Below are 20,700 nucleotides of genomic sequence, written 5' to 3'. Positions count from 1 at the left end.
TTTGGTGAATTGCAATTTCTGAGCATTTCAACAGCAGAGAATTCTGTATTTTCTCTCCTTTTGCACAAAGTGGGAGCAATGTCACACTTTATAGTGAGATTAGTTCCCATACGCACATATGTGACGTAGTAAATTCCAGTATTTATAGATTGCTCACGTGCTGAAAATGCCATTATAAGAGTAAGGTTTAGATTAGCTGTCAGTTTTACTTTGCTTACTGAGCTTCATTACTTTTATCAGCATTTACTTTCAGATGGGAAACAACCTTGCACCATTTCTTTGCTACGTAAAAATGTCAAAACATAAATAGCTAAATGGGCATTATTTGCTGATTTTCCATATCTCTGTGCTTATTTGACCAAAAAAAAAAAAAAAAAGAACAAAAACCCCCACACCAATAACTCTGTTGATTTCTTGTGCACCTTTGTATAGCATCCTTGTAAAAGGAGGTCCTCAGAGTCTTTCCACTGTGATTATACTATTGTGGTAGCTAGAAAGGTATATAGAAACTTGCTTCATCTTTTTTTTTTTTTTTTTTAAGATGAATTTTAAAAGCAAATAGTTGCTTTCTAAGAAGCCCAACATAAAGAGTCAGTGCTGCTTTTTGAGTAACAGATAGACAGTGATTGTTCTGGAAGTCAGTAACACTAACTGCAAAGGGTCTATGTACCTTGATGCACCAGACAAAAAATTTTATGTTGTTTAAAAGGAATAGAAAACTGTCACTAAAGGAAAAAAAGAAAAGAAGAAGCATTTATGTATCCAGATACAGAAACATTGCCGAAAACATTATTTTTGAACACTGCAATATTAAACTGCACCCGCAGCACCCTTCATTTTTTGCTCAGAAGTTCACTGTGGACTTCCATAAGAAGATGAAGGTGAAAAGGATACTGGGAAAAAAAAAAGTCAATACCATAATTTCTAAATGACTCAATTGAAAATTGATGTGCAAATCTTTGTGTTAAAAGCTGTATAAACTACTTAAAGTATTGCAATTCTTAAAGGTTTAAATTTAGTGATTCATAGTACGTTCAGTAATTTAAAATAATAATAAAAAAATCTTCATCTTGATTGCTTTCCTGCAAATGCTCACTCATTTTTGCTTGACTGTTTGCCATTTTGGATCTTTCAGGATGATGATTCTTTACATCTTCTTGATCCTATGCTCCAAATACTGACTATAATTGTGCCTGTAAAAAGCACTTCTACTGCTTACAGTTACTAAGCATCAACAGTTGATGAAAAACATAGGTAGGATATAATTTGTATTAGACCTTTAATTCAAATGAAATAGCTAATCAGCAATGTACACCCCAGTTTTTTTTGTGCTTGGACTCTGATCTTGCACCGGCGCCAGTACATCCTTAGGATACCTATTGCAAGTTGTCTCATTGAATTCAGTTAAAAAGATGTAGGTATTCATGTTTAAATGAAAAGGCTCAATGTTGACATTTTTAAGAAATCAAAACAATGTACCTGGTTGCACCAGGCTTTGTAGCACTCGATTTCTAATCCCTATGTGCTTAAACAAATGAACACCAATGCAGATGAGGCTGAGCAGCTCCTGTTGATACTCCATTGAACTCAGTGAGCTTCCAGGGGAGTGGATGGTCTGGCTGCCCAAATCATATTTCAGTTTCAGGCTTATCGTACAGTCCAGCATAGATATTCAGCTACTTATACTTGAGCTTATTTTTGACCATGTGCACAATCTCATGGAAGATCAATGTGTGAAATGCAGCTGTTTTCACTGCTTGCCAGTCAGAGCAATTTATTCGACTTTGGCTCTTTTACATTTTGGGACCTTATTCTGGGGCTTGCAGTGTTTAAGAATCAGTTAACTTCACATCTCTGCAAAGATCAATTATGTATGACATTTGGAAGAAAAAGCAGGAGATCAGATCATTGACAATTAATCATACTATGTCTCACTCTAGCAAGCTTAATTGTGTGAATATTTGCAATTCCTGTCCCTGTTTCCCTGTGCTCTCCTCAGGCTGGTGTGAGCCAGAGCAAAGGCTGCTAGTGCCATATGCCGAGGGGAGCAGGAGACTACTTTTGCTGACTTGTGAAGAAGGGATGGCTAACTAAGAGCATGCTCCAAATCTCAGCCTGCAAAAAGCATGAATGTGAGAAAGTGCCTCCCCTCTCCCCTGTTAGGCTTTAGCACATCAGTAGAATTACTGTTTTTGGGATATTGAGTTCTCTGGGTACTTCAGAGATCAAACCCGCTCGCTAGCTGGGAAACAGCAGTGAAAAAAATAATTTCAAGTTCTCACGTAGCGCAGCTGCAATGCACTTACTCTGTGTCTTTGCACCCATGAGTTGTTTTTGACCATGCTGTTGTAGTAACCCTGAATGCAGATGAGGCCTCACGCCGACTACCTCTCGTGCAATAAATAACAAGCTCATGCAGCAGTGGGTGTTGGTGATGATCCTTTGGCAACAGGAGCATCTGTTGGACACGTGATTCAGGGAGGTGGTAGTGGAGGCAGTAGTAAACAAGAGAAATTACTTTAATTAGGAGTTCAATCCAGTGGTGTGTGTGGTATAGACAATACCCACAATACCAACTCCAACTGAGGAAGGTCCTACAGCTTCTAGTAGGAGATAAAGGTGAACTTGGCTATGCTATAGTTTCTGTTGTGCTCTAAAATGTAACAAAAGATGTCATCTGTTTCCTTCAAGCTGAGCCGGATTTATCAGGATATTGTGTCCAAAAACCACACACACAATTTTATTTTTTGAGGAAACATGATGCTCTTTTACCTGTTGCAATGTAATTGGATAATGCATGTACAAATGACTTGTTTAGCCTGCCAATGAATGTTGCTAATGCCTTACCAAAAAAAAAAAAAAGCATATTTTTTGTATTTTTTTCCTCAGAGGCAAATCCAAACAATGCTAGATTTGGGAAACTGTTTACTGAAAAGCATTTTCTAATAGATCTCTGAAGAAGTGCAATTGTATAATTATTATTGTTCAGTGCATACAGTACATTGTCTCCATCACTCTGTACACTGCTGCTATTAGTGCTTGTTCTAATAAAACTCAATGTACACTGTTTAAACTGCTGTCATCTGCGTTCTGATTTATTAACATGAGAAATGCCTCAGAATAAGAGTCTTGAATGACTTGTTTGTAACTAGATAAGTGGACTGGCTATTAATCGTATAATTCTGAATATACGTTGTGCAGATTGATTTTGTAGAGGTGGGTGATAGTGGCACCAATAGCACTGAAACAGCTGCTTCTCAGAAGCATCATCCTGTTCCTTTCTAACCTGTTTCCACTGCAGGATTATTTTATAATACTTGTGCCACCTGACTCTGTGCAGTTCCTTTAAATCTGGCAGGAGCTACCAATTGCGGCCTCAAAGAAGACAATTTTCTTTTTGGCAGTTCCTAGTTTTATCTTCATGCTACAGCTGGTAAGAGCCTTTTGCCTTTTTTTTTTTTTTTTTCCACGTCAGCTTGCGTTTTGTGATTAAAAGGAGCTTGTGGTATGTTTCTCAAGTTGTGTGTGAGAGAGTGGGGGAAATGGGTTCCTGATGTTCTCTAATAGAACTGAAAAAAAAAGGTGTGGAAATAAAGGGGAAAAAAAGTTACTAGACACCCACCCATTCTGAGATATCTTGGAAAAAATAACAGTATGTGGGATTTTTCCATTATGTGTTCTTGTCTGTTGTTCAGCCCTTAAATCAATTACATTTTATTTAAAATGAAAACACAGTAAAAAAAATGTTTTGGGGCAGAAATTAAAGTTTGTGTTGTTTCTTGGCATTATAAAAGAACAAGTGTTCAAGCAGTCTGGAAGGCTGCCTGCCTGGAAGCAACAGCAATGGAGTAAAACCACCTTTTTTCATGAATGGCAATTAAAAAAAAATTATTATTATTATTATTGTGTGTGGTGGCAGAGTATATGTCTGATGTTATCCAAACAGATGCTCTGAGCATGGTTGTAGGCCCTGAGCTAATTTTCTGTTAAACAGTTCTTTTAGTGGAATTCAGCTTGGGTTTCACATTTCTGTAGTTTGGACCTGTACTTTCCCTCAATGTTTGGCAAAAACAGTCTAACTCTCTTCAGTGACGGTTGCTCAGCAAAATCGGTGTGCATAAATAAAGTGGGAAAAGTTAAATGTCATTACTTAATTGAAAAACCAACCACCAAACCTTTGGGAAGAGATGAGAGTGCAAGAGGCCCGTGAGGCAGCACTGCTGTTCTGCCTCTCTCTTGACATCTAAAGTAGCAGAAAAACTATTCCTTGAGCATGGGAATCAATTTTATATTTAAATTTAATCTAACCAAGAGACAGATGATACTTCTTCTTCACCACAAACATGTAGGCGCAGTGGTGTGGTGAAGTGAGACCGTGTAGGAAGCTATTGACAGGATTTCATCCTGACTCAGCTAAAGGAGTTGCCTACAGAAAGCCGCTCCCGGTGGCACTGCCGGTACAAAAATCTGTTCTGATGGGATGATGCACAGCATTTTTTGCCTAGCCGACATATCAAGATGCATGGCTCTCCAAGTCCCTATTAGCTTATTAAATATTTAAAATAGTCTAAATGTTAAAAACCACAAGTAGGCAATGTTGACTGTTCCTGCACCTGAATATGCAAATTTATTTTTTCCCATTAAGTGATCATTACTAAATAAGATTAAAAGACACTAACTTGAAACGTTATTCAAAACTAATAAGGTACAATGGGTTAACTAACAAATTACCCTATAATTTATTTAGACTGAGTGGTGAGTCTAATTTTACTCAAGGCCAGTAAATAAAATGTCATACATTTAGACTGTGCTTTTTATTTCTGAAAGTTATGTGCACGTTGTAACTGTTAAGCTAAGTAGTGAAGAGGGAGGCTAGGTTCTGTATCCATATCTATATCTCAAGTGCTTTTTGTTAAGGGTAAATTTAACAAGTGTTCAGGGAAAGTTAATACAGGACAGATGAAAGAGTGTTACAGGCATGAATCTGATATGAAAACAGTTTTACCTGTGATTAGATTACATTTGTAATCAACGCCTATTCACGTGGAAATCTTCCAAAGTAAAATCAGACACTTAGTTGCTTTTCTTGTTGCTGTCTGTCTGGGTATATGTCTTTCTTCAGCAAAGAAATTACAGTAATTAGTAGCTCAAATTTCACAGCTACCCCAGTTTTCTTGACCAGGTTTTCTGGTGAGTATGTGGAGGAAAAAATAACATTTCCAAGAGGTTACCCTTTTTCTACTGTAAGTGTATAGCAAATTCTGGTAAGGACATTCCAGCTTTTTTATTTTTTAAATGTTAAAATTTAAGGTATGGATTGTCTTTTAAGTACATTATTTTTGAGTGCCAAGCATGCCACTTAGCAGTCAAAGAAACTGAAGTGATACAGCACAAGGGCACATGCATTTTTCAGTTCTAGTTTAGGAGCTGATTTCACTTAAATGCTGAACAGCCAGCCCAGTACAACAGTATTAGTCAGCCTGCTTCTTATGTTTGGTGGCAAGAATTTTTTATGTGATCTGTCTGTTATTATGTTTAGTATCTGGAAACTGCTTAAGTATATTATTTTATGCCTATATGGGGGGGGGGAGGCGGGGGAGGGAAGGAAACTAGATGAGGAAGTGTTCTTGTAGCATGAAAAGAAACAACCTAAATAAGACTAGGATGGTTATGAAAGAGGATGCTGAATTCTTGCACGCCCTACAAACACCTACGTCATTTAATCTGTTTATAAATAGTCTCCATCCAAAGATCTGAGAGTACTTTACAATACTAGTCAGTTCTTGCAGGATCCTACTCGGGGAAGTGATGTCTTACCACAGCCGCATACAGTGGGTTTCATAGGCTGAGGTTAATTGCCCAGTATCAGAGAGTGGCCAGTGGCAATGCCAAAAATAAATACAGTTAAGTCTGCTGCTCGGATGAAAATGTAACAAGAAGCAAGGAGCACAATGTCTATGCTGAAGGACATACTGTATAGAGCTACCTTTACCAGTGCCCATCAGACAGACCAGCATGGACAGTTTGAATTATATCACAGTAAACAAGTCCTTTGTTTTGTAGTTTTTCTTCAGACATTGTGACACAGCAGCTACAGTTCTGCAGGTGGTTGCTCAAGCCCACAATGCTGTCCTCCAATGCAGAGATGCCTGATCACAGATGCTGGCAGAAGGACTGAGCCTGTAGGGCAGCATCCTCTAAAGGAAAGGCAGTGATAAACCCACAGTAAATCACACTGGGATGTTTGTTTCCAGGAGATCTGTCTTCACTAACCTAATAATACTAGATGATGAAAGTAGCCTCGTTATGTGCAGTATTGTTTATGTAACAAATGACAGACCATTTATTTTGGCTGAAATACGTGCCCTCTCCTCGTAGTTAATAAGTTTAAATGCAAGCATGCTGTCTCAGCAAATCTCTCCCTAAAGTACTACTTTTGCATTTCTTACTAGTAAATGCTTTACAGCTAACACATCCATCTGCCCATTCTAAACATTGCCAATAAAATTAGGGCAATTAGAAGCAAAAGCTGGTATATTTTGTACACATCAACCAGCAGTGGTCATTTAATATTGTGTTATTGCGATATGTACGCTTGAAGCACGGATCAAGTAATCTTCACATCCACAGCTACGAACAAAGCTCTGTGACCTGAAAGGTGAGTCTGTGGAAGAGATTATGAAGCTACCACCAGAATGTATGCTTCCTGATCTCTTTTGTGTTCCTTCCTCATCATTTAACATGACTCTTACAGAAAGGCAGCGAGGTAGTACAGAGGACCCGTCTGTGCAACACTTTCCCTTTTCATCAACTCAACAGAAGCTGCTTGTGTAAAGGTGAGCAGGGGATGATGCCAACCAGAAGCCATAAAGGAGCGAGGTAACGCCACATCTTGCAGCCTTTCATTGGTTTAACACTTACTGTAAAGGTCAGCTTTTAATACATTGATTGCTGGGCAAGTGCTGCACTGTAATACAGCACCTCCTGACACAAAATTTGCCTTTTGTATGTACTGTAGGATGGGCTATGAATATGCGTTATCACAGTCTGTTCTGTGACACAGCATACAAGGAGGCTCCAGCAGTTTACTTGAGCTGTCAACCTGAGGAGTATTATAGAAGAAACAGTTACAGTGAGTACGTGTGCGCCTGTCTTCCAAACGGAATGTTAAATGCAACTTAGATTATCCTGATCGCTGACTTAAGCAGTACTACTCAGTTAACATTCCTGTGACATCGGAGTAGTTATCTTTGAAGGTGTGCTTATCTGGAGAAATGTGTACTTACTCACTTGAGTAACTAGAATGAAGTAAGGAGCAGAACAAGGGACAATTACTGTAAAAGCTGTAAGAGAGATTTCCCTTCATGGTTATATCAGATAAATACATTTAAAGATGACATATATTCCACTATAGAACAGCCCTAATGATACATTTTGGTATCTGTTGGAAGAGTGATAGAACACTATAGAACTGGACAACAGTGTTTCCCACACCTTTTAATTTTTTTCTTTTCAGATCCTTTCTAATTGGTGAAGAAAATGATCACAAAGTTCCCATATACATAAAACATGAAAGTCTATTAAAGTACCTATCTATTGAAGCTTTTCATTATTACTATTTTTTTTTTTCCTGGGAACATAGATAGTAGTGGAATATTCAAAAGGATCTGACTCCACAAGTAGAACATACTTTAAATGTGGGGACTTAAAACTGGGCTTCCTATGAGTTGCATCCTTTAATTTCTGAGCTCTCTAATGATACGGCATATTTATCATGCCGCCTAGAGAAGTTTCCATAATGAACTAATTAAGTTTCAGATACACAGGCAGTAACTTTACCAAACTGAGAGTTTAATAAAGTAAGTCTACACAAAATTAAAATACTGCCATAGCTAATTTAATTGTTCCACTATACTGCATAATTGAAATAGCATTTGTGAACTGATTTAAAGTTTCACTGCATTTGAATTAGATAATAAAGAAATCCAACATGCAGGTATATGCATGCTGAAGCCAAGTCTGCTGAAAGCTTTCATCTGGCTTTAATTTGCTGTTCTTCCCATAACAGTCTCTAAATACCATGCAGTTTTGGGAGCATCAGTCAGTGTGAGCATCATGCCAAGAGACCCCAGTGTCCTGGCAAACTGTTGGACCAGGAGTTTATCATGACATTGGTGCTGAGCTCCAGAGGGATGTAAGTCACCATATTAAACTGTTTTTGCTTATACAAGAGAATTGCTAGACAAGCACCACTTTGGGGAAAAAAAAAAAAGTAATCAACTGATTTGAAAACTGCTTAGAACAGCGAAAGAGTCTGAATTGTGTACTATACTCCTTGACAGCATTCCCATGCGGATGGGAAATCCAAGAGGAACAGCAGGACATGCACTGCAGTCCTATGGGCCTGCAGTGTCTATCTTATTCCCTGCCCCTTGTGTGTTTTGCACACGTTCTGCATGAACTGTGGCTAGAGCAATTGTCAGCAACGTGGAAAACAAAATTACAGTGTGTTACTTTCTTGTCCAGCACATGAATAAAATGCCTCTATACCAGGCTTTAGATGTTTTTAATTATCTCCTAATAACTGAACTAAGAGTTTTTTGGCAAGCATTGTCAGAATATATGTATATGAGGGTGTAAAAGCATTTGTTGTGACATCTGTATTTGGAGGACAGTATTTTATAGTGCTAACAGCATCTCAGCTTGAAGCCAAAAATCTTTGCTCACTTTGGTACTGGTAGTCCCATCTAACAAGGAGAATATCTCTTTCTTACCTGTAGAATGTCATGCTGCAGCTCAAATAAAGGCACTTTAAGAAGGGAGAGAAGAACGGTGTACGTAAGAGAAAACTGAGAGACAGCAAAATGAAAGGGGAAAAATGTTAACAGTCTAGCAGGCTTGGTCAGACCACGGTGAGTAGAACTGTCAGTCTTCAGCCATCTCTGGGACAGGCATAAACAGAACAAAAATCTAAGGTTGGCCAGCTCTGGTGTACAGCAGTTCAGTCCTAACTCTGCTCACAGCATCACAGTTACCACGACATACAGACTACTTTCTTTTGCATCTAGATAGATTGAAATGCCACCCAGATCACAAAAGAGAAGTGTACCAGTGACTAATAATAGCACGATATAAACATGATCTCTCCAAAATATTTGATAGCTACGTTGGAATACGTTATGTCACAACATACCTACAAAGCACAGAAAGCAGTATTGCTGACAGAGTACCCTCTCATGGTCCCAGGGGAAGCCCACCCCTTCCTCTGGGTTTCTCCTAGTGCCGGTGGTGGACACTAAGACACTTTTTCCTCACCTGTTGAGCTCTGTGGAGGTTTGGTGACAAACTCCGTCTCCCAGCCTCTGTTGCTTTAGTGTCCCCTTCTTCTCATACAAGGCTTATCTCCTCTCTGCCAAGGGTCTGTGGCAGCTTCAGGCATGTCCAGGCTGCTGAACGTCACCTCCAGCTCTATTCTAATAACTAGATTATACCTAGTTATTTAAATGAATGTAACTTTTAAATCGGCTTACAAATATGGGTATAATATAAAATGATGCATATATGGAATAAGTCCCATAAGATGGTATTTTTGTTAGCTTCTGAATTATAACGGGATCTACATTGCTGAGAACCTTGCTTTTTAGGGAAATACTCATGCCATCTGCTGGGAAGTTATGGAATTCTGCAAGTAATTTTTCACTAGCATTTTTTCCTTTTTTTTTTGTGTTAAATTCTTGCACTTTTTTTTTGGTAAAGATCTTTGGGTAAATGTAGTATAGCTCAAAGGCACTTACATCAGGAGGTCTGGCAACTGATCGCACCTTTTCGTATGCTAAGAAGGTATGAAACAATTTACTGGCATAATTTGGTACTGTTTATGTGAGCTTAACTCTTTCAAGGCATACACCATCTCAGTTTAACTTAGTTTTCACTTGGATGTGCAAAATTGGTAAATGTTTTCTGAAATGGCAAAGTTAACATAGTTGCACTCCAGTTCTCTAACCTGTAGCATGAGAATAACAAGCAGCTGCTGTGGCATTTCTGGTGGACATTCTGGGTGTTGGAGTAACATGAGTACCACATAAACATATCCAATGAAACCACTATTTACAGAACTAGTGCTAGGATCAGAATGAGTATGGTCTTTTACCAAAAAGATGTTGAATAAACAGAGGCAGCAGAGCTTGGTAGGCTGTAGAAAAAATAGTCTTCTGTCAAACAGTTATTATAAGACATACGTGAGATGAATCTAAATCATAATCAATTTTAATTTAAATATTTTGTTAGCATTTCCTTCTCTTTATAGCTTTTTGAAGTTTTGTTGATTTGTTTTGAGTAAATATGTACAGTTTTTTTGTTGTTGTTAGTGTTGTGTAATGTGAATGACAGTCAGACTGAGCTGCAGCATTTCACGAGTTCATTTCAAAGTTTATATAGCCAGCTTCGATTTTTCAGCACCCTCTAGAGTAAGCAGGAAGCTTTGACAGCCTTTGCCTCCATCTCAGGCAGCTGAGGAACTCTGTTTTTCTTTTTCCCTTTGTGTTGGACTTCCCGATAGTCTAACCATTTAAAAAATAATTATGAAAGTATTGGAAAGAACAAAATTGAAATGTTTTATATTATTAAATAAATGATATTATTATTAAAACAGTTTAAAAATGTTTTCATGTGGAAATTGTACTTCGGGAAAAAAAGCCAACCAAACAAAACTTTTCACCCAGCACCAAGTGATAATGTTCATATCAAAGTGTAACTTCACAGGGCTGTGGCTGATATTTTATCTTCTGTAACTGCAGAAGTACCAAAAAGAAGTGCTCCAACACCAAGCAGCTGTGTGCTCACCACTCTTGCAAGAAGTAAGTAGTTCAAGTCCCTGCCAGCTGGACCATCATCATTACATGGGGATATGTCAGTTCCTGCAGCATCCACCACAGTGATGCCTACTGACCCTCTTTCTTCCCTTTACAATTTATCTTTTTGTACTAATGTTTTTCCTCTAGGATCCTTGAGCTGCTCCTTAATATCAATAATCTCACTTCTGTCTGTAATTTTACATTTATTATTTTCCACAAGTACACTCTATACACTTTCTGAGAGCTCTTACTGAAAATTTGGAAATTTCAAATTCAGAGCCAAATATATGCAGCTGGTATGTCTCAAAACCAGTCCTGTGTTCCATGGGAGGAGCATACCATGCGCTGAGTGAGAGCCCACCGCCGCCTTCCAGCAATTTCCAGCCTTCGCTTGGCCTCTGTGCTTCCACAGAGCCCCGTGCCACTGACTCCCTCGCTGAGCTTGAGCAGGTTCTGTTGTGCCGCTGCTGCTGAAAGGAAACACCACCTCAGCAGGTCTGTTTGCTTCCACAAATGTGTAATTGAGGCGCTGTCCCTGATGCTGGTGGCAAAACATGCTAGGATTTGGCTGTAGCAAGGATGCAATAAACAGCAATGCATCAATAACTCCTGTCAGGAAGCTAAGGATTGTGGAAGTTGCTGTCTTCTCATTCTAAGATTTTAATTTTGGTTTCCAAACAGTGGTGTTAAACTGCAGAGGAAAGGACAAGCATTTCCCTATCAGTTTACATTGGTAATTCATTATTCATGATGCAGAACTAGAGAGCTTAGCTGAAGGTCTTTGGGAGAGGTCTTCAGCAACACATCTACACATCTAGAAGCTGGATAGTTAAGATGCTTTCAAGTCTTTCCAAGTAAAATATAACTTGCTTTAAAAAAAAAAGGAAAAAAAGAAAAAAAGTTAGGCTTTTTTTTTTTTTTAATATTACTTTGTTTCAAAGAACATTGTAAAGAGAAATTGAACATGGGTTTGAGGTCTGGAAGTTACACTTGATGCAGAGGGTTTTATTATTATCATCACTAATGTTGTAATATGTTTGCTGCTGCAACCAAAAACTTTGTTAAACAGGTTGGTGATGGAGGAAGACTAGTTCCAGTGCCCAGTCTCAGTGAAGCTGATAAATACCAGCCTCTGAGCCTTGTGATTAAGAAAAGAAAGTGTTTGCTTTCAAAAAAATCTAAATTTGCATCAACACCTTTCACATTAAAAGACATTCTTCAAGGGGAGAAAGAAATTTCTGCAGGTAAGTTTTCTATCTTTCTTGAAAGCAGAATAATGCATGCTTTCCCATAAATACAGACCAGTAGTTATGGCTTAGTCTGTACTGGTAGTATGATGATTCTTTAGTATATGTGTAATATAATGTATCTTGCTTCGTCATATAATAAATATTTAGGAAAAAAGTATAAGTTAGACTGGTAAAACAAACAAACAAACAAAAACTTCTGGAAGAAGTATAAAAAAGTCAGTTATATTTTAAAACCTTGATAGGAACTAATACACAGCAGATTTAGTTAAGCTTTGTGTTTGTTTCCAAATCATAAGTTCCTGAAAGATGTATTGATGCATATTTATTTATGCATGTATGATTAATTGCTACTTAATATTTGTTTTTATTTTGCACCTTTCTCTATATTCTCACTTTTAAATATGTAGCAATGAACTCAGTTTGGTATCTGTTTCATGCTTGTGATCTCATGTTTTGAACTAAGCTCTGCATAGGCAGAAACATTTGACAGCAGATATCTGACTGAAGTAATAGGATTTCTGTAAGTTTTTTCCATGTTTGTAATCTTTTTCACATATCTAAAGAGCTAACACTATTTAAATTGCTTTTGCTATGCAATGTCAGAAAGTTTTGAGAAGATCCTATGACAATTAACAGGTGCAAAATTGAACTATATTTTCTTGTACCTTCCTTTGAAAAGTCTGTGCAATTTATAACAGCAGATGTTTTCTCAAAACAGTTTCATTGCTTTATTTTTTTTAAATACATTTAAAAAAAGGTATTAATTACACAACAAATGCATTAACTACAAACTCTAAGACAAACTAGTATGTGCACAGGAAGACAGAAATGCAACCTGACTCCACAGAGAGGTGATTTCAGGATGAAAGCAATATGAAACAAAATTGGAATCCTACCAATCCTACTAGTCTTGCATTCAGGACAAGTCAGCTGAAAAAGTTGAAAAATCTCATTTAAGAAGTCAGAGGAAAAGTCTGAGTCAAAATCTCATTAAAAAATCTCACAAAACCTTTAGTCTTTTCTGTAAAGGTTAGATGTCATGTGCAGAAGGTTTTGTCCTTTAGTGTAAGCAAAGACATTTCTAATTGAATTTTCTTTTTTTTTTTTTGTGACAAATATAAACATTTGCAATCTTTTTAATGTTATGAAAAAACGTGAACTTTTTTTGTTGTTGTTAAAAATAAAGACAAATAGGATTAATACTGGATGACTTTCTAGTGTCACCTTATCCTAAAAGCTTCAAAGAATAAGACAAAAATTAATAAAACCTGGATTCTTCAATGTAGTTGGATGCCTAATTCCCTGATCTACCTGCTCTGTTCATATTAATTTTGCAACCAATGTGTTCTAATCTTTTTCTGTTAGTGTAATGGTATTTAAAGTTATAAAGAAAATGTTGTATTATAACGTATTATATAAGAAAATTTTATATTATAAAAAAAAAAAAGCTTTGGAACCCACCCTTCTATTGTACAATAGAGCAAGATTTTTTTTTGAGTAAGTCAGAATTAATCTGTTTTCCTTCAGATTAAATTGACACTCTCTAGAATGACTAGGGACACACTGAAAGTGTGGCAAGACATTCTGATTGTGACCTATCAGGGAAAAAGGCAAAGTTAATGTTACTGGCAGACCTGCACTTTATACATGTATTGCAAAAATGAAAAACAATGTAAGGTTCATTTGTACTACATCCAGAAAATTTCAGAATTTCCTAACATTATTTTACAAGGGAAATATGTAAATGCAACTTTAAAAAACATTTAATTCTTCAAAAAATAAGAAAAAAGGAAAAATTACCTGTATATTCTATACACAGGTAATGTATATATATATTACTGTACAGTAAGTCTTCACAATGAATTGCTATGTACCAGAGCTGCACTGATGTTATTAGTAAATGGACATGATGCGTATCAGCCATGTTGGCTTTCTCTTTATTCCTCGTTTTCATATTCTGTGCAGTCTTCACTAAATCATTTTGTTTGTGTTTCAGAGTAATGTGTTTCATTAAACCCAGAACACACTGCGTATCTGTTTGTTCTGTATCTCCTGATATAGGAGAATAGCACTAAGCACAGAAATGCAGAAATATTCCTAATCACCATTTCATTCTTAAGGTATATCCCATGTGGGACTACGGGCAAAACTCTGTCAGTGAGAGGCACAGAGATCCCTCAGATCCCACACACTCTCTTTCCATTAATCATCAGTAGTAGCACTGATAAATAAGCACATAATGGAGCTGTGAATTTTATATCAAAATGGTTAAGTACAGTAGGAACAGTGCACTTTATTCTCTTCTTTACATTTATTCTGTACAAATTTAAAATAATTAAAGTGTCCTGTTACAAGCATATGACGTTATGTAAAAGTACTGTGTTCAGATCTTCATCACACAATGGTTATCTTCTTTTACTCAGGTGTCTCATCTTACCAGTTGCTCAATTATGAAGACAAATCGGATGTTACTCTCAATGGTAGAAGAGGAAATCAGATAATGAACGATGTTGGTTTTGATGTTGCTGGATCAGATTCTGTTGCCTTTAAAGCTTCATTTGGCATAGTGACCAAACATGAGGTTGAAGTACCGACATTACTTAAAGAACTCACTACAAGGTTATATTATATATATATATATATTTTTTTTTCTAGTTCCATAGTTATATTTCATACAGTTAGGTTGAATCTCTGAACAAAATCTATTAATACAAAAAAGGGTTAGGTTTTGGTTATTTTTAGGCAATAAATAGCAGTCACCATCAGATATTTTGCAGGTTTCTCATATGACTAACAAGTCTCAGATTAAATCACTGCAATTAGACACATGACCTCCAGTATAACAGAGGCTATAGAATTTATCTGAATTAATTCTGTTTTGAATTACAGTGCATCTTCCAAGAAAAAAAGAAAAAAATCTAGAGAGGACGAGTCCATCAAAGATCCTATGTATTAAATTTCCTACTATTGCAAATTTGAAATTTACTTCAAATAACATTAGGAAGAAGAGATCTTAATCTGATGATAAAAACAAACAAAAAAAATAATTCAATGTTATATGACTAAGAGCCAGTGCCTGTAGAGATTCTCCTAGAAACACACTTGATGATCATTTCATGTTCGTACTTCATATAGTATTTTGCAGTTATAGTTCATACACATCAGCTAGTTTTTAATCCATTCAGTGTATGCCAGCTTCTATAGTTATCATTTTAGATTTCTAACCAAAACTTTCCACAATTATAAGCTTTATGGAAGCCCAAAGGTAGAGCATTAAAGCTATTACTTCTACTTATAAAATTCATAACTGTATTACTAATATACAAGATATATATAATATACAAGTTATTGATTATACAAGATTTATGCAATTATGCAAATTGCTAATAATCTCTGAATGTCCTCCTTGTCTCCCTATTGATTTTAGAAAAATAAACTTTGATCACTGTCTAGTACATCAATCAAGAAAAAGTAGGATGGAGATTTTGTGCGTGGTCATGGAAAGTATTAGGACTACAAGGCAGTGCTCATTAACTGTCCATACTGGAATGCGTGGAGAAACAATGAGGGTAAATATGTTTGAGGATAAATAAAGTTCTGTAACTCAAATGAACAGGCAAACAATAAGCTCATTTTTATAGATTTTATGGCTGGATTTAATTGCATTTTTACAGAAGTAAGCTCAGAAAAATTCTAAAGTGAATCGATGCACTGATGAATAAAGTGAATTTATTGCACTGATGTAAAACTGAATGAGAACTTCTTTATTCATATTGTTTATGTGAGTGAGCTATGGAAAATGCATAAAAGGATGGCTAGACAATGAGCCGTTTCTTTGGGTGAAGTCTCGGCAAAAATGCGGAAATTTCTTCTTTTCAGTTTGAAACTCTGATAATCATATAACATATCTTTTATTACTATATACATCTTCTATAACTCATTACAACTTCAGGTTATTATTTCAAGGATTGGCATCTTACTCCCTGTCCCATTTCTCTCTCTCTCTCTCTCTCTCTCTGTCATCAATATGTTTGAATAATTGAAACTTCGAATCTTCTGAGTTTTGCCCATTGCTAGCTTTTATAACATTCACATAATTTTTGGTGACTGATGCAAGTTAAATTACTGTCTCTGTATAAATGCAACACTGATAGTATAAAATTCTTTATTGATGAAATTTGATCTTCAGTTTCAGAGCTTCCTCCTGGTATTATAGTTCTCAATATATACAATTAAGATGTTGTTTTGTTTATTTTTTTTATTTTTATTTTTTTCTCTTGATGATTTTCTAAATTATAGTTTCACATTATTGAAGACCAAAATTATAAAGGACGGGACAAAGCCATTGTTTTTCCTGCACATACAACAATTGCTTTTAGTGTATTTGAGCTTTATATTCATTTGGATGGTAATTTTGGTAAGTCATGTGCATTATTGTCATTACTGTCATTTTTTGAAGTGGTTTGAGTTTTTTCAACAGTTTTCTTGCTCTTCATTTACATAAGCCTCAATCCTATAAAATGGGTATGCCTTAATTTTAGGAACATAAGTAGTCTGAATTTCTGAGGAAAATGATTATTACTGAAAAGATAAACAAAGCAGATAGTGGAAAATACTTTGCCATGGAAATATTTTTAAAACTTAAGTATTACTGCCTTTTTTTTTTTTTTACATCCCACATGTTCCATTTGCAAGGAACAAAAATCATTTATTTATCTTTCGAGACTTTTACGACCATCTGAACACTTGCATAACATGGGAAAGTAAAAAGACCTAAGTAAAGAAGAAAGTGTGCAGAACTTTTAAGCAAAGCTAAGAATTTTTGTTGTTGTGGCTGTAATTTCAGTTTGATATATCATTACATGTATGGCTATCTGAAGATATTTACAAAGAAATAATCAGAATTACTGAAAACAAACATGGAAAGGATTATGCAGCTCCTGTAAGTTTGTCTCCTTTTGGAGAAAGGATAGAGTTTATGCGTTTATATTATTTACACTAACTACATTTACATGTGTAGCCTGTAATGTTATTGGTGTTGTTTGCAATAAAGCAGAAATTCAATTTTAGGATTTGATATAGAACTTGGTAAAACCAAATAACATTATATTGTGTTTCAACCACCAAATTTACACGTACTTAAATACAGGGACCTCTGTGAGAGTCACTAAATTGTTTCAGGAACTGCTCGACTCTGATTATCATTGTGGCCTTTTTAAAATAGCAAGACAAAAGATTAGGGAAGTGTTCTGTACCTCTGCAGATCTCTACAGCAGTACCAGTTTTAGAAGTTGCAAATAGCTCTGTATTCTTTGGCATATGCAGTATTCAAATTCTATGACAGAAACTCTGTGTTTTAAAGCACCTTTTTACTGAGCAGTGAAAGAACTTTACTGTAAAAACTTTAAATACACTCCCAATCAGGCTTAATTACTGGATTAAAAGTAGAAGAGAGAATACAGTACAGTAGTTCTTTATATTCAGTTCCATAAAGCTCAACATTAACTTCAAATTCTGAAGTGCTCGGATTTTATTTTACGTGTATGTAGTGGTAGGTACATGCACAAGAATAATGTTTTAGCTAAGTCATTGAAATCATCAATGAAGCTGATATCTGTCAAATTAAAAATAATTATCAATTGAAATCCTGCTTCTTCAGTTCCTTGTAATTGATTATCCATATATTTTGCTTTCAAGTTTTTCTTTCAAGTTATGGATAGAAACTAAGATGATACTTATTTTTATTTCAAAAATATAACTTTTGGCAGTTGAATCTCCATTGGAAGAGAGGACTATAGATCTCGCACCGTTGCTTATAAATTCTTATTTTTAGTTTCAAATGAGTCTACAGAGATTATGGAGATACTTCTCCTTAGAAGTGGGAGCTCTGTCAATATGTTTTAAGGAATTAACCCTTAACGTGGGCTGGAATTGCATAAAAAAAAAACTATAAACAAACTGATTATGTATGTTCGAAGCCATGAACGTTTAAAAAATCCTACTGAACTTGTCATTTGATTCTATGTGTTATTGCTGCGTGCAGACTTGGATTAGACAGTGGTACTAGCCTTCACAATTTTTAGCAAAGCTGAATTTAATCACTGCTAGCTTCATCAACTTATTATAGATTAGAAAAGCAAACTAAATTGTGTTGAGCAGCTCTTGCTTTTATGTTGCATTCTTCTAAAAGCTTATGTTTCATTTTTACAGAACTGTGTGTGACTCCAGTTTCAAAAGGAGGATTTGAAAAAGAGAAATCCAGATCATCTTCAATGAACAAATTAAGGATGTTAAAGAGTAATCTCTTCCATCGAAGTATGGCTTTTGATATTTATACACAAATGTCTTAGTTAATGCATGAAGAGTAGATATTTGTTTCTTTAGTTTGTGTGCAAGATGAACATTTAAATGAGAAAATTTCAGTGTAAAATGTGCTTCAATTTCTTATGTACTGATTGTCAAGTTATGACAATCTTTTTCACAATAACAAATTTATGGTGTTACTGTTCATTAAAACTAAAAATCTTAAAATATATTAGTCCATGGCTGATGATAAAGTGGTATTGAGTAATTATACAAATAATCAGTTAATATTAAGCTTATTTCATATGTTTGCAATTTACATAGCGCATTATGCAATATAAGTTATAATCTATAAATAGTATTTCAGGGCATACTTTTTATGACTAAGTTTAAGTATCAAACAATATTAATTTAAATATTAGAATGTACTCTTTAGGCTGTATCTTCACGTAGCAGGGATATGGGCAGGATAGCATCATAGTTCTCTTTCTCATTCTGATACAAATACAACATCCAACAATGCTAAGTGTCACTTTATGTAGCTATGTCTTCTTTGGGATATCTCTGACTCTGTAGTACTCAAATCTGGGGATTTGTTCTAGTGAATGTAGAACAATATTCTATTATTTTTTTTTTTAAGATTTCTTTGTCTAAGTGTTGTGGAAAGCTGCAAAGCTGAAAGTGAAGATAAACCTTAAGACTCAAAGACATCCTTCTAAAGGCTGCTCTGTCCATGTGTCCTTGCTCCACTGTATCCCATTCTTGATCAAAGGACATTTATGGACCAGGCCTTCAGTTCTGCTCCAGTATTACGCTAAGGGAACAAATCTTCTGTGGGTATGCTATGTATTGCTAGTTTTGGCTGTTTAAAAGTTGGTCATCCAATCTAAACTAATTAGTCCATGAAGAAAGAGGAGAAAAGCAGGTCGGTCTGAGAGTGACTTCTCCCTGGGGTGTTTGGATGCTCAGAAGTCTTCTAGGAGGGCAGCATAGAGTCCTCCAAATTTTCTAAATCTTTTAAGCAATGGTGTTTTTTTTTTCTTTAAATAAACAGAATTAACAATTTTTATAAAACAAAATTAGAAAAACTAAAATAAAAATGTTTAAACAGGAAAGTACACAGCTGTGATTTGGCGATTTGTGATTTATTAGGTGCATTTCTAAAAAAAAAAAATTTACTGTTATACAAGTCATATATAAAAATAATTCCAGCTTCTGCCAATGTCTTTTGTGAAAATAAAGGAAAATTTTCATCATGCAGGGCTTTTGATGAGAAGCCATCTATGGTGTGACATGTTTAGAATGGTTTCATGAATCAGTTGTCATTTCCATCAGCAGATTTACAGATTGTTTTGTGAGCAGTTCATAATGTAATGATAAACGATTGCTCTTTTTTGTGTGTCTTCTTTTTCAGATAAAAGAGTAGTGGATACCGTCGTTAACTCTGATGTTTACTTGGAGGACCTTTTTACAGACTATTATGAAAAAGCTGCAAGCCTGACCGATCTCTCTACAAGCTATCTCAGAGAAGGGGCTCATATCCGGATTAATTTACTTCATAATAACATCCCGAAAGGTCCCTGCGTCCTCTGTGGAATGGGAAGTTCTAAAAGGGAGACAGTCTATGGATGCCTAGAGTGTTCTTTTAATGGACAAAAGTATGTACGACTGCATGCTGTGCCCTGTTTTGACCTCTGGCATAAGAGGGTGAAGTAACTGATGTAGGTAAGTGCCTATTGCAGACATGGGCATAAAGAACTGTGCCACAAACTTTTCAGAATTAGTAAATGTGACTCATTTTATTTAAATGCAAAATAGTGAAGGTGCAAAACTTTTTATAACACTATTATTTTCAACATTATTTGCTTCACAATGACCTTAATTACTTGAAAATGTCCTAATGCATTCCCTGACATTTTGCTTTTCTTTTTTCTAGTACCTTCTCATTGTATTATCATAATTAAAAATGTGCTTTTAAACTGTATTTTCATAATGTCAAAATATATGCTAGAACCTACCTATAAATAAGTTGTTTACATAAATTTGTTGTTAAACCCCAAAATGTTGCCTTTATCTACACTGGCATAGAATGGTAAAATGAGAATATTTGTTAATAATTTAGTGTTCTCATGAATGTTTCATTGAAGTATCAGATTAAAAAACATGCTAAAGCTTAGCTCCATCTAATGTTTCATTCACAAAAGGGAACTAAAACTGGGGATGGGAGTTTCATATTAGAGTGTCTTTACTAATAAGTACCAGCCAGTCTACCTTTTTTGAGTTTTTTTTTTAGG

At 35.6% G+C, this 20,700-nt stretch overlaps 1 protein-coding gene across 3 annotated transcripts; it reads left to right on the top strand.

The window, feature by feature from the left end:
• Positions 1 to 530: 530 nt before the first annotated feature.
• PJVK (pejvakin) lies at positions 531 to 20,582 on the top strand. 3 transcript variants are annotated; one of them, XR_010832215.1, is made up of 8 exons: positions 531 to 8,194; positions 8,781 to 12,097; positions 14,527 to 14,722; positions 15,531 to 15,672; positions 16,403 to 16,520; positions 18,314 to 18,418; positions 19,047 to 19,243; positions 19,821 to 19,957. XR_010832215.1 is itself a non-coding variant. In XM_066999183.1 (7 exons), exons 2-7 carry the CDS (start codon positions 11,887 to 11,889, stop codon positions 20,120 to 20,122), a joined length of 1,074 nt encoding a protein of 357 aa, XP_066855284.1. In that variant the 5' UTR covers positions 531 to 8,194; positions 8,781 to 11,886; the 3' UTR covers positions 20,123 to 20,582. The 3 variants fall into 3 exon arrangements, 2 of the variants coding, with proteins under 2 accessions (XP_066855284.1, XP_047917305.1); XM_066999183.1 differs by lacking the exon at positions 19,047 to 19,243 and having other exon boundaries at positions 19,821 to 20,582; XM_048061348.2 differs by lacking the exons at positions 531 to 8,194; positions 19,047 to 19,243 and having other exon boundaries at positions 10,810 to 10,856; positions 11,923 to 12,097; positions 19,821 to 20,582.
• The last annotated feature ends 118 nt before the right edge of the window (positions 20,583 to 20,700 follow it).

This window comes from Anser cygnoides, chromosome 6 (assembly GCF_040182565.1).
Source record: "Anser cygnoides isolate HZ-2024a breed goose chromosome 6, Taihu_goose_T2T_genome, whole genome shotgun sequence".
Taxonomy (NCBI): Eukaryota; Metazoa; Chordata; class Aves; order Anseriformes; family Anatidae; genus Anser; species Anser cygnoides.
The sequence above is the reverse complement of the archived record's forward strand: the minus strand, read 5'-3'. Positions and strand labels throughout refer to the sequence as shown.

Coding starts and splice junctions, on each gene's coding strand:
- PJVK (XM_066999183.1), top strand. CDS start 11,887: ATGTTTGCTGCTGCAACCAAAAACTTTGTTAAACAGGTTGGTGATGGA. Junction 14,723..15,530: donor CTTAAAGAACTCACTACAAG/GTTATATTATAT, acceptor TATTGATTTTAG/AAAAATAAACTTTGATCACT. Junction 16,521..18,313: donor TCATTTGGATGGTAATTTTG/GTAAGTCATGTG, acceptor TCATTTTTACAG/AACTGTGTGTGACTCCAGTT.